The sequence below is a fragment of the Stegostoma tigrinum genome, chromosome 13 (genome assembly GCF_030684315.1).
Source record: "Stegostoma tigrinum isolate sSteTig4 chromosome 13, sSteTig4.hap1, whole genome shotgun sequence".
Taxonomy (NCBI): domain Eukaryota; kingdom Metazoa; phylum Chordata; class Chondrichthyes; order Orectolobiformes; family Stegostomatidae; genus Stegostoma; species Stegostoma tigrinum.
The window spans coordinates 23,201,434-23,213,988 of NC_081366.1; the positions used below are offsets into that span (position 1 = coordinate 23,201,434).

At 38.7% G+C, this 12,555-nt stretch overlaps 1 protein-coding gene across 4 annotated transcripts in view; it reads left to right on the plus strand.

The window, feature by feature from the left end:
* The window catches only part of aff4 (AF4/FMR2 family, member 4), a 100,112-nt gene that overhangs the window by 64,178 nt on the left and 23,379 nt on the right, over window positions 1–12,555 (plus strand). Inside the window, exons 10-15 of one of the 4 annotated variants that reach the window (XM_048543178.2) lie at window positions 800–854; window positions 1,779–1,816; window positions 2,519–2,678; window positions 7,671–8,600; window positions 10,731–10,819; window positions 11,584–11,839. In XM_048543178.2, the coding sequence (XP_048399135.1) occupies window positions 800–854; window positions 1,779–1,816; window positions 2,519–2,678; window positions 7,671–8,600; window positions 10,731–10,819; window positions 11,584–11,839 (1,528 nt within the window). The remainder of the gene's footprint in view (window positions 1–799; window positions 855–1,778; window positions 1,817–2,518; window positions 2,679–7,670; window positions 8,601–10,730; window positions 10,820–11,583; window positions 11,840–12,555) is intronic. The other 3 variants (XM_048543179.2, XM_048543180.2, XM_048543181.2) reach the window with 3 other exon arrangements.

Genomic DNA, 12,555 nt, shown 5'->3' on the forward strand with positions numbered 1-12,555 from the left:
GTATTTCACAAATTATTAGCCGATTAAGGCTAAAAGCCTAAAACAGTCTTTTCTGCAACTTTGCACAAAATTCTCTCAATTTACTAACAGGTGGAAATACAGATAGAATTCAGTTTGAACATTTGAAGGGTTGGATTTTGACTGCTTGAACCTGCAGATTGGGCACCTTTGTAATAGATAATTGCACGTGACCCTTTTTGCAGTGATGTATTTAATCCTGTCAACATTAAACACTAATACTAGTCCCATTAAACTGAAATGTCTTAAAACAGTATCACTTTACAGTAAGAGCTTGCTGTACATGCAGCATATTAATCATCCACTGGCCGTTGGTAATTTTAAAAAAAAATTAACTTCAAGGTTCAGGTGACTTAAATAGCAAGAGAGTAATTGATTCAATTGTTTGATATCCACCTACCAACAATCACTTGGAGCTTAGCAAATGTTTAATCATCTGATCCTTGGGCCTTGACACTCTAAGTTCATACTTGTTCATTTATAAAGTTTGATGGAGATGGATTTTTAAATAGAATAATTTTCAATGTAATGCAGCCCTAAGCCCAGCTTTAATTAAGGATTTTGAATGCTTGACTTACAAATTTTACCCCATTATTAAAATGTTACCATTACATCAATTTTGACTTCTCCTGTGCTTACTGTTAGATGTTTGGAAAGGGTTCCAGCATAAATGAAACTTGACTCAGTACAGCTGAACATTTCATTGTCTGTTGATGCAGATCTAATTCTAACAAAACCTGCTTCTCTCCGTGGTGATGTTGATTTTTTTCATTTTGCATAGAATGTTGGAAGATGACCTCAAACTTAGCAGCAGTGAAGACAGCGATGCTGACCAGGTTTGCCTTCACTCCAGCATTTGTTCTGTGTGTATGAAAAATGAATATATGTAATTAATGAAAGTAACTTGCATTTTGCATAAGACCATTAATGTGCTGGAGGAATATGCATAAGCTATTCAATTCTTCAGGAATAAAACAAGTTTGTTTCTTTTGTTAAACATCCCTACGTGATCTTTTCACTCACCAAAATCAGAGATATTTGATTGGCAACAAAGGTTTACATTTATCAATGGTGAATCAAGTTAATGGAACTAAGAACAAAGCCATCTGTAATGGATCACATGCAGCAGGTAGCAAAAGTGAAACAAAGAATGGAAATGGAAAAAGAAATGCTTTAGTACTATGGGATCCATAAGTTCACAGGTTGACTGACTTTGCAGCTTGCTAAAGCAAGAAAGAAACTGGTGTGTGTATATAAGTGGAATTTTTCATTCAGCATCCTCCTGTAAAATCAAATCAGATATCTGGGAACAATAATGGAGGGGGATAAAAAAGGTCCAAGGCTGCACTAATTCTAAACTTTTGCATTTTGATGTAAGCCTACAGAACTAGAAATGGATTTTTACTGCCATCAATCAAAATATTGCTTTCTCATTTAGGTTTTGCAATTTTGTCTATTTCAATACAGCAGCTACAATCAGCGTACTCATGGTTTGTTGCATTTAGTACTGCATTTAATATTTCACTGGTTGTATCATGCACACTGAAGATGCATGTTGTTTAGATGGAGAAGTTTAACTTTTGTTGGATTTGCATTCTAAACGTGCCAATTTTCTGACTACATGTAAAATGTACTTTTGTGAAGAGTTGGCATATTGCATCTTCCAAATTAACTTCCTGGAATATTTTGGAAAGAAATGGTATATCCTACTTTTAATTATTAACATGCCTTAATTTTATAAGTATCTTTTTTTTCTTTAGGATTTGGGGAAACCATCATCAAGGGGTAATCTTGATGGGTAGGTACCAGTTGTCACTAATTTGGAAATATCGTCAAAACATTTGTGTCCCTTCTTTTGTATCTTTATTTATGCCCCCATTATTGTTTTTTGATTGGTAAATATGTTGGTCATGTAATCATTGACTTAACACTTCGAGTGCAACAGGAACTTGAACATTGGCCAGCACCTAGTAAATTGTAGTCCTTGAGGTGTTCACCATAATCTGATTTATGCTGCAGTTAAGTTTGGCAACATATTAATAAATTACGTGACTGGTAGTTGTATAGAATTTCCCATTGAAAAATTTTATTTAATATGTGGCTGTAGAATACCATTAAAAAATGAATTGCTGTTTCATGAATAGTTTATTTTAAAAGCACGTAATTTGTTTGCTGGGACTTCATCTAGAAATATTAATAATAACTGGTCCTTTTAAAAGTTACAAGTTTCTTGAAACTCTTGCTTGTCATTTAGATTATAAAACAAAATCATGCGGTGCTTATATAAGTTGCTTGTGACTGTAACTAGAAATCTGGTGATGTGTTTAATGCGGTGACATTGTGTATTTGGTTAACATGAGATGATATTTGGTGTAAGGAGAAAATTGTTTACTTATAATTAACTATGCAATGCTTGGTAAGTGACTACTTCAACTTCACGTTTTTACATTTAAAAAAAAAATTTGTTCAATGACTTAACAAATAATCTCTCTTTTTCAAGCAGTTCTGAACTTTCCCAGCAAAACAGAGAGGGTGTGGAACCTCCAAGGGCTGATTCCAGTAGCCACAGTGGGTCTGAAAGTAGTTCTGGGTCAGACTCTGAAAGTGAGAGTAGCTCTAGTGACAGTGAGGCGAATGAACCGTCATGTATATCTCCTGAGGTATGTTAGGTGTTTGATCTTCATGAACCTGTCTGCATAATGCATTGGTATAATAGTGACTGATATACTGCTTATTTTGCAACATCTTTAAAGGGTGTAATTTGGATATTAGAATGATTTTCTGTTTCATTAGCAGTGTTGCATATAATGAACACTTCTGGAAGTGAATGATATTCCACCACAATACTGTAAACTCCAGCTTTTCCAGTAGCAAAGTTATATTTTATACCATACTCTGACATTTAATCTGGTGCATCAGAAGTAGGCCATTCAACCAGCTGAATGTGCTTTGTCCTTCAGTGAGATCATGGCTGATCTAATGATCCTCAACTCCACGTTCCTGACTTTACTCCCCATCACCCTTGATTCTGTTAATGATGTTAAGAAATCTGTGTATCTCAGCCTTGAATATATTTAATAACCCAACCACAACAATGCCTCTGTAATAAAGAATTCCAAAGATTCAGTACCCTCAGAAGAAATTCCTCCTCATCTCTGTCTAAATGTACAGTTCTGTATTCTGATATTATGTTTGCTGCCCCTAAGCGCACTCCCACAAGAGGAGATAACCTTTCCATGTCTACCCTGTCAACTCCCCAAAGAATCTTACGTTTTAATAAGATCTCTCATTTTTCTATATTCCAACGAGTATGAGCCCAACCTACTCAACCTATCCTCGTAAGATGGTCCCAATACCTGGGAGTCAGCCTACTGAACCTTCTCTGGACTGCTTCTGTTGTCAGTATGTCTTCCCATTGATGAGGGGCCCAAAACTATTCACTGTTTTGGTTCTGACTTGCACCTTGTATAATTTTAGCAAGACTTCCCTATTTTTATGCTCAATTCCTTTTGAAATAAAGGCAAGCATTCCACTTGCCTTCCATATTCCCACTGAATTTGTATATTAGCTTTTTGAAATTTACGCACAAGGACTTCCATATCTGTCTGAGATAGTAAGAACTGCAGGTGCTAGAGTCCGAGATAATACACTGTGGAGCTTTAGGAACACAACAGGCCAGACAGCATCAGAGGGGCAGGAAAGTTGATGTTTCTGGTTGGGACCCTTCTTCAGAAATGGGGAGAGAGAAGAGAGCTGGGAAATAAATAGAGAGGAGGGAAAGGTAGGTGGGATGGTGATAGGGAGTAGTAGCAATTGTTCAGTGAGGTGGGAGGGGCGGATAGGTCGGAGAGAAGATGGGCAGGTTGTGTCAGTTCAAGGAGGTAGGGGTGAGAGGGAGGATTGATTATGGGATGAGAATGTGGTTGGGAAGATTTTGAAACTGGTGAAATCCACGTTTAAGCCATCGGGCTGTAGGCTCCCAAGGCGGAATATGAGGGACCACTTTCAGTCCCTACGAAAGCAGGTAGGAGTCAGGAGGGAAATATATCATTAGTTGTGGGGTCAGATTGTAAATGGTGGAGTATGATGTGTTGGATGTGGAGGTTGGTGGGATGACGTGTGAGGACAAGAGGGTTTTTGTCTTTATTTTAGTTGGAGGGAGCGATGAGAGTGTAGAGGTGCGGGAAACGAGGGAGATGCACTAGGGGCATTTTTGACTACCAGAGTGGGAGGCATGTTGCAGTCCTTGAAATAGGAGGGCATCTGTGATGTGTGGGAGTGGAACACTCCACCTCAGGAGCAAACGTGGCTGAGGTGGAGGAATTAGGAAGAGGGAATCAATCGCAGGAATGTGGATGAGAAGAGGTATTCCTTTCCACGACGTCTTCGTCTGCTCCACACTCCCCACTAACTCCACCACACCTGGCACCTTTCCCTGCAATGGCATGAAGTGCTACACCTCCCTCCTCACCTCCGTTCAAGGCACAGAACAAAACGTCCATGTGAGACAGGGATTCACCTGCATATCCTTCAGTGTGGTCTACTGCATCCGCTGCTCCCGATGTGGCCTCCTCTGCTTTAATGAGACCAATTGGAGATCGTTTTGTAAGAGCGTCTGTGCTCTGTTTGTGACAGAAGGCTACACCTTCCAGTTGTAAACCATTTCACCTCCCCCTCCCATTCTGGGTGACATGTCCATCCTGGGCCGCATCCGTATCACAATGATGCCACCTGCAAACTGGAGGAGCAGCACCTCCTATTGTGCCTTGGAAACCTACAGTCCAATGGCTTAAGCGTGGGTTTTATCAGTTTCAAAATCTCTCCACCCCAGCCTCATTCCAAGACCAACCCTCCCTCTCATCCCTGCCTCCTTGATCTGACACTAACTGCCCATCTTCTCTCCCACTTAACCCCCCCCCACCTCACTGATTTGATTGATTCCTACCACTTCCTACCTGCACTCACCTATCACCATCCCACCTACCTTTCCCAGCCCCAATACCCCCTCTATTTTTCCCCCCCAGCTCCCTTCCCCCTCCCCATTTCTGAAGTAGGGCCTTGACCCCAAATGTCAACTTTCCTGCACCTCTGATGCTGCCTGGCTTGCTGTGTTCCTCCAGCTCCACACTGTTATCTTGCGTATCTGTATGTAGCTTTCAGCACTGTTTCTCTATTTAAATAATGTTTAGCTCCTCTTCCTGCTGAAGTGCATAACCACACATTTTCCCACATTATATTCTGTCTGTCAAGTTTTTATCCACTTTTTACATGTCTATATCCCTGTATCAACTGTTTTCCTCACGCTTTGCCTTCCCACCTATTTTTGTCTTTTGCAAACTTGGATATAATGCATTAGCTTTCCTTATTCAAGTCTTTATTATAGTATTGTAAATTGTGACCACAGTACTGATCTCTGTGGCACTCCACCAGTTATGAGTTGCCATTCTGAAAAAGCCCCTCTTATCACAACCTACTGTCTTCTATTAGTCAGCCACTCCCCTATCTACGCTAATGCACTATCTCCATAACCATGAGCTCTTGTCTTAATAAGTAGCCTAACATGTGATACCATATCAAATACTTTCTGAAAATCCAAATATATTACATCCACTTCCCTTTTCTCTATCCTGCTTGTTGTTTCCTCAAGTGGGGCAGCCAAGAAGGTTAGCTCAGAATACACCAGATTGACTGGTTGGCTAAGAAGTGGCAGGTTGGGTTTAATTCCTATCGATGTGAGGTGCTACATTTTGGAAAGGCAAATCAGGACTGGACTTGTACACTTAACGGTAAGGGTCAGGGGAGTGTTGCTGAACAAAGAGACCTTGGAGTGCAGGTTCATAGCTCCTTGTAAGTAGAGTTGCAGGTAGACAGGATAGTGAAGAAGCTATTTGATATGCTTGTCTTTGTTGGTCAGTGCTTTGAGTATTGGACTTGGAAGGTCATGTTGTGAATGTACTAGCCATTGGTTTTTGGATACTGTGTTCAGTTCTGGTCTCCTTGCTACAAGAAAGATATTGTGAAACTTGAAAGGGTTTGGAAAAGATTCACAAGGGTGTTGCCAGGCTTGGAGGGCTTGAACTATAGGGAGAAGCTGAATAGGCCAGGGCTACAGTGTTGCAGGCTCAGGGGTAACCTTGTACGAATTTATAAAATCATAAGGTGCTTTGGGTGAATAGCCAAGGCCTTTTCCTCAGGGTTGCAGAATCCACAACTAGAAGGCATAGGCTTAAGGTGAGAGGAGAAAGCTTTAAAAGGAGCCTAGGGTGCATTTTTTTTTTGCCCCCATGCAGAGGGTAGTGCTTGTATGAGCTGCCAGTGGAAGTTGTGGAGGCTGGTACAATTACAACTATTAAAAGGCATTTGGATGGATATGCGAATAGGAAGGATTTAGAGTGATATGGCCAAATGCTGGCAAGTGGGATTAGATCAATTTAGGATACCTGGTTGGCCTAGGCGAAGGGTGTGTTTCCATGCTGTACAGCTGTACGACTATGATTCTCAAGAATTCTAATGAATTTCAAAAATTATTTCCCTTTCATGTAGCTGATCGTGTTGTGCATTTCTAAATGCTTTGCGACTACACACTTTATAATAGATTCTATAATAGCATTTCCCAATTTGACATCAGACTAACTGTCCTATAGTTAACTGTTTTTGGTTCCTTCCCTTTTTGAACGACAGGTATTATATTGGCAGTTTCCCAATCTCAGGGACTTTCCTAGAATCTAAGGATTCATGGAAGATTGTTTATTACCAGTGCTTCTGCCATCTCTGTACCTGCTACTTCTAATATCCTTGGATACATTTCATCAGGTGCTGGGGATATCTACCTTTAAGGTTCATTAGTTCCCTGAGCACTTTTTCTCAAATGATAGTTATGGCCTTTATTTCCCCACCTCCTTTTGCTGTTAATTATTTAGTAATTGTGGAGTAGTATTAGTGTCTTCTACAGTGAAGAATGATGCGATTTCCCAATCCTTGATCTCAAACAGGGTTTTGTTCACCTTGGCTTCTCTCTCTTTACATATCTAAAGAAGTGCTTGATGTTCCTTGCAAGTTTACTATCAAAGTTTATTTTCTCCATCTTTGGTTGTCTTTTGTTGATTTTTTTTTTCAGAATACTTTTCCAGTCGTGGCTTGCCACTAATCTTTGCCACACTGTATTTTTTTTCATTCAATTCAATACTAACCTTAACTTTCCTAAATAAAACCATTGCTGATAAAAGTTTTTATTATCAATCACTTACTCTCATCTCGTCTTTTTTGTTGCATTTTGTCAAAGACAGGATTTAATCCTGGTCCTTGTTCTTGAGCAGTTTTTATTGTAAAAATATTTCTGATATTATAAATTGTCTTTACGTTATAGCCAATTAGTCAGTATAGTTTTTTTTACCCCTGTGAATTGAACAACTTTCTCCTTTATAAACATTTCTCTGAAAATGGTCAGCTTGGTCGAAAAAGAATAGGTGATTTTTTTTCTAATGTTCTTTGGATGGAAAAGTTGTTTAGGATATAGCAAGCAAAAAGTGACATTAGTCACCCAAGTTGATTGTAATTTTTTGGTTCAAAAAAATTCTTTTGAAGCCGTTTTCCACGTGAATGAATTTTTAATCTCTAATCATCAGTTCAAAAAAATTTTTTCTTTCTTCCAGCCAGAACCACCACCTTCAAGTAAGTGGCAATTAGACAACTGGCTGAATAAAGTAAATTCTCACAAAGTTTCACCAGCTTCGTCTGTAGACAGTCACATTCAATCATCACAGAATCACAGTTATAAGAAAGAAAACCGAGACCAGAGTATTGCGTACGAGGATCCAGGTGGATCCAAGGATGGAAACACAACCACTCCTGGAAGAGACTCGAGGAATGCACAGAAAGGGTCTGAAAGTAGAAGTCGCCAAAAGTCACCAGCACAAAGTGATGGCAGTGCACAGAGGAAGACAGTTGGTAAAAAACAGCCCAAGAAAGCAGAGCGGCCAGCTGTAACTGAGGAACAAAGAGGAGGACTAAAAGTTGAAAGTGAGCCTACTTCTGACAGAGCAACTCCTATTCCTGCAAATCGTCATAAAGCTGCTACAAAGGGTTCTAGAAAACCTAGCACAAAGAGAGAATCTAAGTCTTCAACTAGGGTAACTATTGAAAAACGAAAACACAAGAGTGCCAGTAAAACACCTCAGAAATCAAGGGAGTATGTTGAAACAGACTCGTCTTCCTCAGATTCTGAACAAAGCGAAACTCTCCCTCCTGCTTCTCAGACTCCAAAGTATCCTGAGAATAGTAGGACTCCGGTCCATAAATCCTCCATTGATGGGGAAGATAGCTTTTTTCGGCAAAGGCTTTTCTCTCCTATGGAAGAGAAGGAGCTCCTTTCACCGCTGAGTGATGTTGATGACAAATGCCGCAATATTACTTCACTCATAGTTAGAATTGACCTAAGTCTGTTATCTAGGAAACCTGAATCACCTCGTAAGGAAACAGAGCAAACTAAAGTGGATAAGGAGATCTCTTTGGATAGGCACTTGCGAGACACTCCAAAGCCATCTACTGAAAAAAAATCAAATAAAGGCAAACGAAAGCACAAGGTGAGAGGCAAGATAGCTTTACTGATTCATTGTATTTTCCATTTCTTCACAATAATTGGTTAAGGTTACATATAGTTACTTACTTAATTGAGACTCTTTCAGCTGTATTATTAACTCTCAATTTGTGACAAGAATGTATTTAGCATGTTTTTTATGCAGCACCTGATGCTTAGCTGGTAGCACTCAGCTGAAAGTCCAAATGTTGAGTATTCTAGTGGCAGTCCAAAAACTGAAGTACGAATCAAGACTAACTCTAGTGGAATGCTGAACTGTCAAGGTACAGATGAGATGTTAAACTGTGATCGTGTCTGCCTGTTCAGCTGGATGACAGATTCCCAGCACTGTATTGAAGAACAAAGAAGTCGTCCCCAGTATTCTATCCAATCCCACAACTTTTTTTTTTAAATGTCATTTATTTGCCATTTGATGTTTCTGGAAGTTTGCTGTGCTGTAGATTAATTTTTACATGCACTTTTTTGTACTTACTTGTACTGTTAATTGTTACAACTTTAGCTTCTAGCTAATTTTCTCCAGTGCAGCATAAATTATCTTGTTAAGAAGTGAAAATATTGTTAACCTTGCACTTGCTGAGCTTTGTAAGGAAACAAAACTTAGACTTCTCGATAGAGGAAAAGCCAGGTTATTTATGGCTGATTCCAAGCAGCAGTTAGTCTAAACTTAGAGTAAATTTAATGCTGAAATCAAACTTGTCTAGAAGAGAAAATACCTTTTTGGATTGGAGACTCATTATTTTAAAAAATAGCATGTTATCCTATTTGACATTGCTTCCATGGTCGTATTTGAAACTCCTCTTTGGTCTCTGTTTTATTTATCTAATTACACGCTATTACAAGTTTTGTAATAGTTCGCAGAGATGAAGACTATTTTAATTTTGGATTATAAGTTAAAATACTAAAAGAAATATGATGAAATTTTACCTTTCTTCCCATATTGTCATAATCCCGTTAGTGTAATTAAATCAAGTTTTGAAGTTTGGAAAGAGGTTGAGAGATTCGTTTTGCCTATGCCAGCTGGCAAGTAGCCATCAGCTCTTGATTCATGACCTTATTGCCAACAGTACTTCAGGCGTATATCTGATAACTTATAAATGCCGTGAGGGCTTCTGCTTCTGCCATTTTTTGAGAAAGAGTTTCAGGTCCTTGCTGCCTGTGTTGAGATTATCCTTTTAATTTACCTTCTCACCACCACCCACCTCTCTTTCTCCCCAGTTCTCCCACCTCTCCTGCGCATGCTTGCTTGCTCACTTTTTGCTGTCTCCTACACTCAATAACACTGTTAATTGTTACAACTTTAGCTTCTAGCTAATTTTCTCCAGTGCAGCATAAATCCTTGTAAATTTTCTCTGTACCCTTTTAATGCAAACATAGCTTCCTTAGAGAATGTTGACTTGTACACGCACTAAGCAGTGCCCTAACCAGCATTTATGGATTTCCAACATGACCTACCAGTTCTTTTTATACTGTGATTTAGCTAATAAAGGCAAATGTCCTATTTGACTGCCTTTTCTACCTGTCCATACAGCTTAACTGACCTGTGAATGTAGATTGCAGATTACTCTTGTTGCTGTGCCTTTCTCAGTATCCTACTAATTTATTCTATATCCCTTAAATTCTTCACCTTTCCCAAATGCTTTCCCCTTTGTTTTTCTGGATTGAAGTCTATTTACCAACGTTCCACATATTTGACTAGTCCATTAATATCTGCCTGTGTGCAGGTAATTCAAGCTTTCTTCTTTGTCAGACTCCTAGCCAGTATTGTATCATCAATAGATGACTTGGTCATACCCATTGCATTAGATTTCAAATTGTTGATGTTTCTCACAAAATTCAAAGCACCTTGTACTGAGGCCCACTAAAAATAACGTTTCAATTTTTAAAAAAAAAAGCACCCATTAACCATGACTCTTTGCTTTCTGCTTTTGTTAGAATTTGGATCCAATATAACACTTTATCTTGGATCCTGTGAATGCGAGTTCATGTTTGATATGCTAAATTACTCAAGGTTGGAAAGTATTGTTGGTGAAGTTACTCATAGCTATAATCAAAGGAAAGGTGCAGTCTTTGGAAATTTTGGAGGTGTTAATATCAACTCTTCTGCGTGTTTGTTCAGAATGATGGGGAAAATGAAAGTTGTGAAAACAAAAGGCCTAAAGCTGAAGAAAGAAGTAGTTCCAATCACAAGCCTTCCAACAGTAAAGAGTGAGTATGTTTAAATAGATTAATTGGGTTTATTTTAGATAGTCATAAATTTATTCTTCTTCACATTTGCCATTTTTGAAGCTTTTTACCAATTTTCACTAATTTAATATCCACTGAACACAGCAGCTAATCGTGTGATATCGTTCCATATCCATTGTTCTTTACTACCTCATCCAGTAGGCTAAACTTTGGCAAAAGTTAGATGTCACATTTGATTATGGAGATAATTGTACAGATCATGGTCCTGTTTTCATTCTGTCCTCTTGCGGCATACAATGAAGCACAGAGATGCCATTCAACAGTGGGAGCTTTTTTATCTGTTCGTCAATGCTGGTCTGACCAAGAAGAAAATGATCATTTTGTACAATTTTTCAGTTGACTCACAGTATGTTTATTACTGAACTAATTTAAAATATAACAAGTATGAGTATTGACCCTCAGATTAGATACTAGTTGTGCTAACATTGACTTCGTAGTTAAGCAGGTAGATAGTCAGTGCATAACACAAGTTTAATTAAAAATCTGGAAGCTATCAAAGGTAGGAGCTGATGAAGAAAGCCGATGGAAGCTGAGTCATCAGGTAGATAGTTGACCATAGAGGAGATAAGAATTTCCAGAGTGTTCACACTCCACGATCGTTGGGATTGTAACCCTGCAATTTAAGATCGATCCTAAAGGAGTAAAACGAGTTTAATATAATTTTATGAACTGCAAGGCAAGGGACATGCGTGGGAGAAACTGAGATACTATTCCTCATTCCACAGTTCTTTAAAACCAATTGCTGAAAGAGAAAAGGTGCCTGTGCCATCTCCATCTGCAAGTGCTGCACAAAAGACACCCAAGACCGAGCATAAGCATCAGAGTCGCAGGAGAGCTGTAAATCAAAGCTCCACCTCGAAGAGTAACACTGGTAACACAAAGCAGAACAGTAGCAGCAATAATAGCAGCAAAAGTAGTTCTTCTTCTTCCAAACACAAAAAGGCAGATGAGAAAACATCAATACGCCCTAAGGAAAATAAAGTAAGTCGTTGTATTTTATGAATGTTCAATTACATTGCAGTCGCTGCTCCTAGATGCTCTGTCACTAATGATGCAGTTCACAATGTCAGATATTTTCCTCATGCTTCTTATTTCAAGGGAGCTGAAATGTTCATCCTAAAGTAAATGAAAAGTATTGGTATTCACAAACTACACACTTATACCTGCCTTGAGCTAATGTTATTTGGTAGCATTAGCAACAAAATGTGCACAATGTGATGTAAGGATTGCTGATTCTTAATTTTTATTTAACCACTCACTTCCTTACAACAACTGAACTTAATTTCTTCTGCACTAGATTATCATGAGCATGACCTCATACCTTAAGATTCCTTGGAAAGAGGGAAATAAAATTAAGCCTTCTGAAAGCTTTACAAACAAAAATATACTTTCTGCCTTCATTATTAGATACATCACTAAAGTTTGGTTAGTAGGTTACTCTATTTCCAACACTGGCCATTTTCCTATTAAGTATTTTGTGTGGGGTGTGGCAGATATTCAGCTGTGTTTTTACCTATTGTAAATATGTATGTTCAAATATTCCTGAATCACAGAATCCCATTCAGGTGCAGCAGTATGACAGCCTTAAACTTCTGATACTTTTACCACTTAGTTGTCAGATGATGACCACCCGTTAGATGCCCAACCATCTTTTCCTGACACTTTAAACTGTAGCCATTCTGAATCTGCAATTCTGA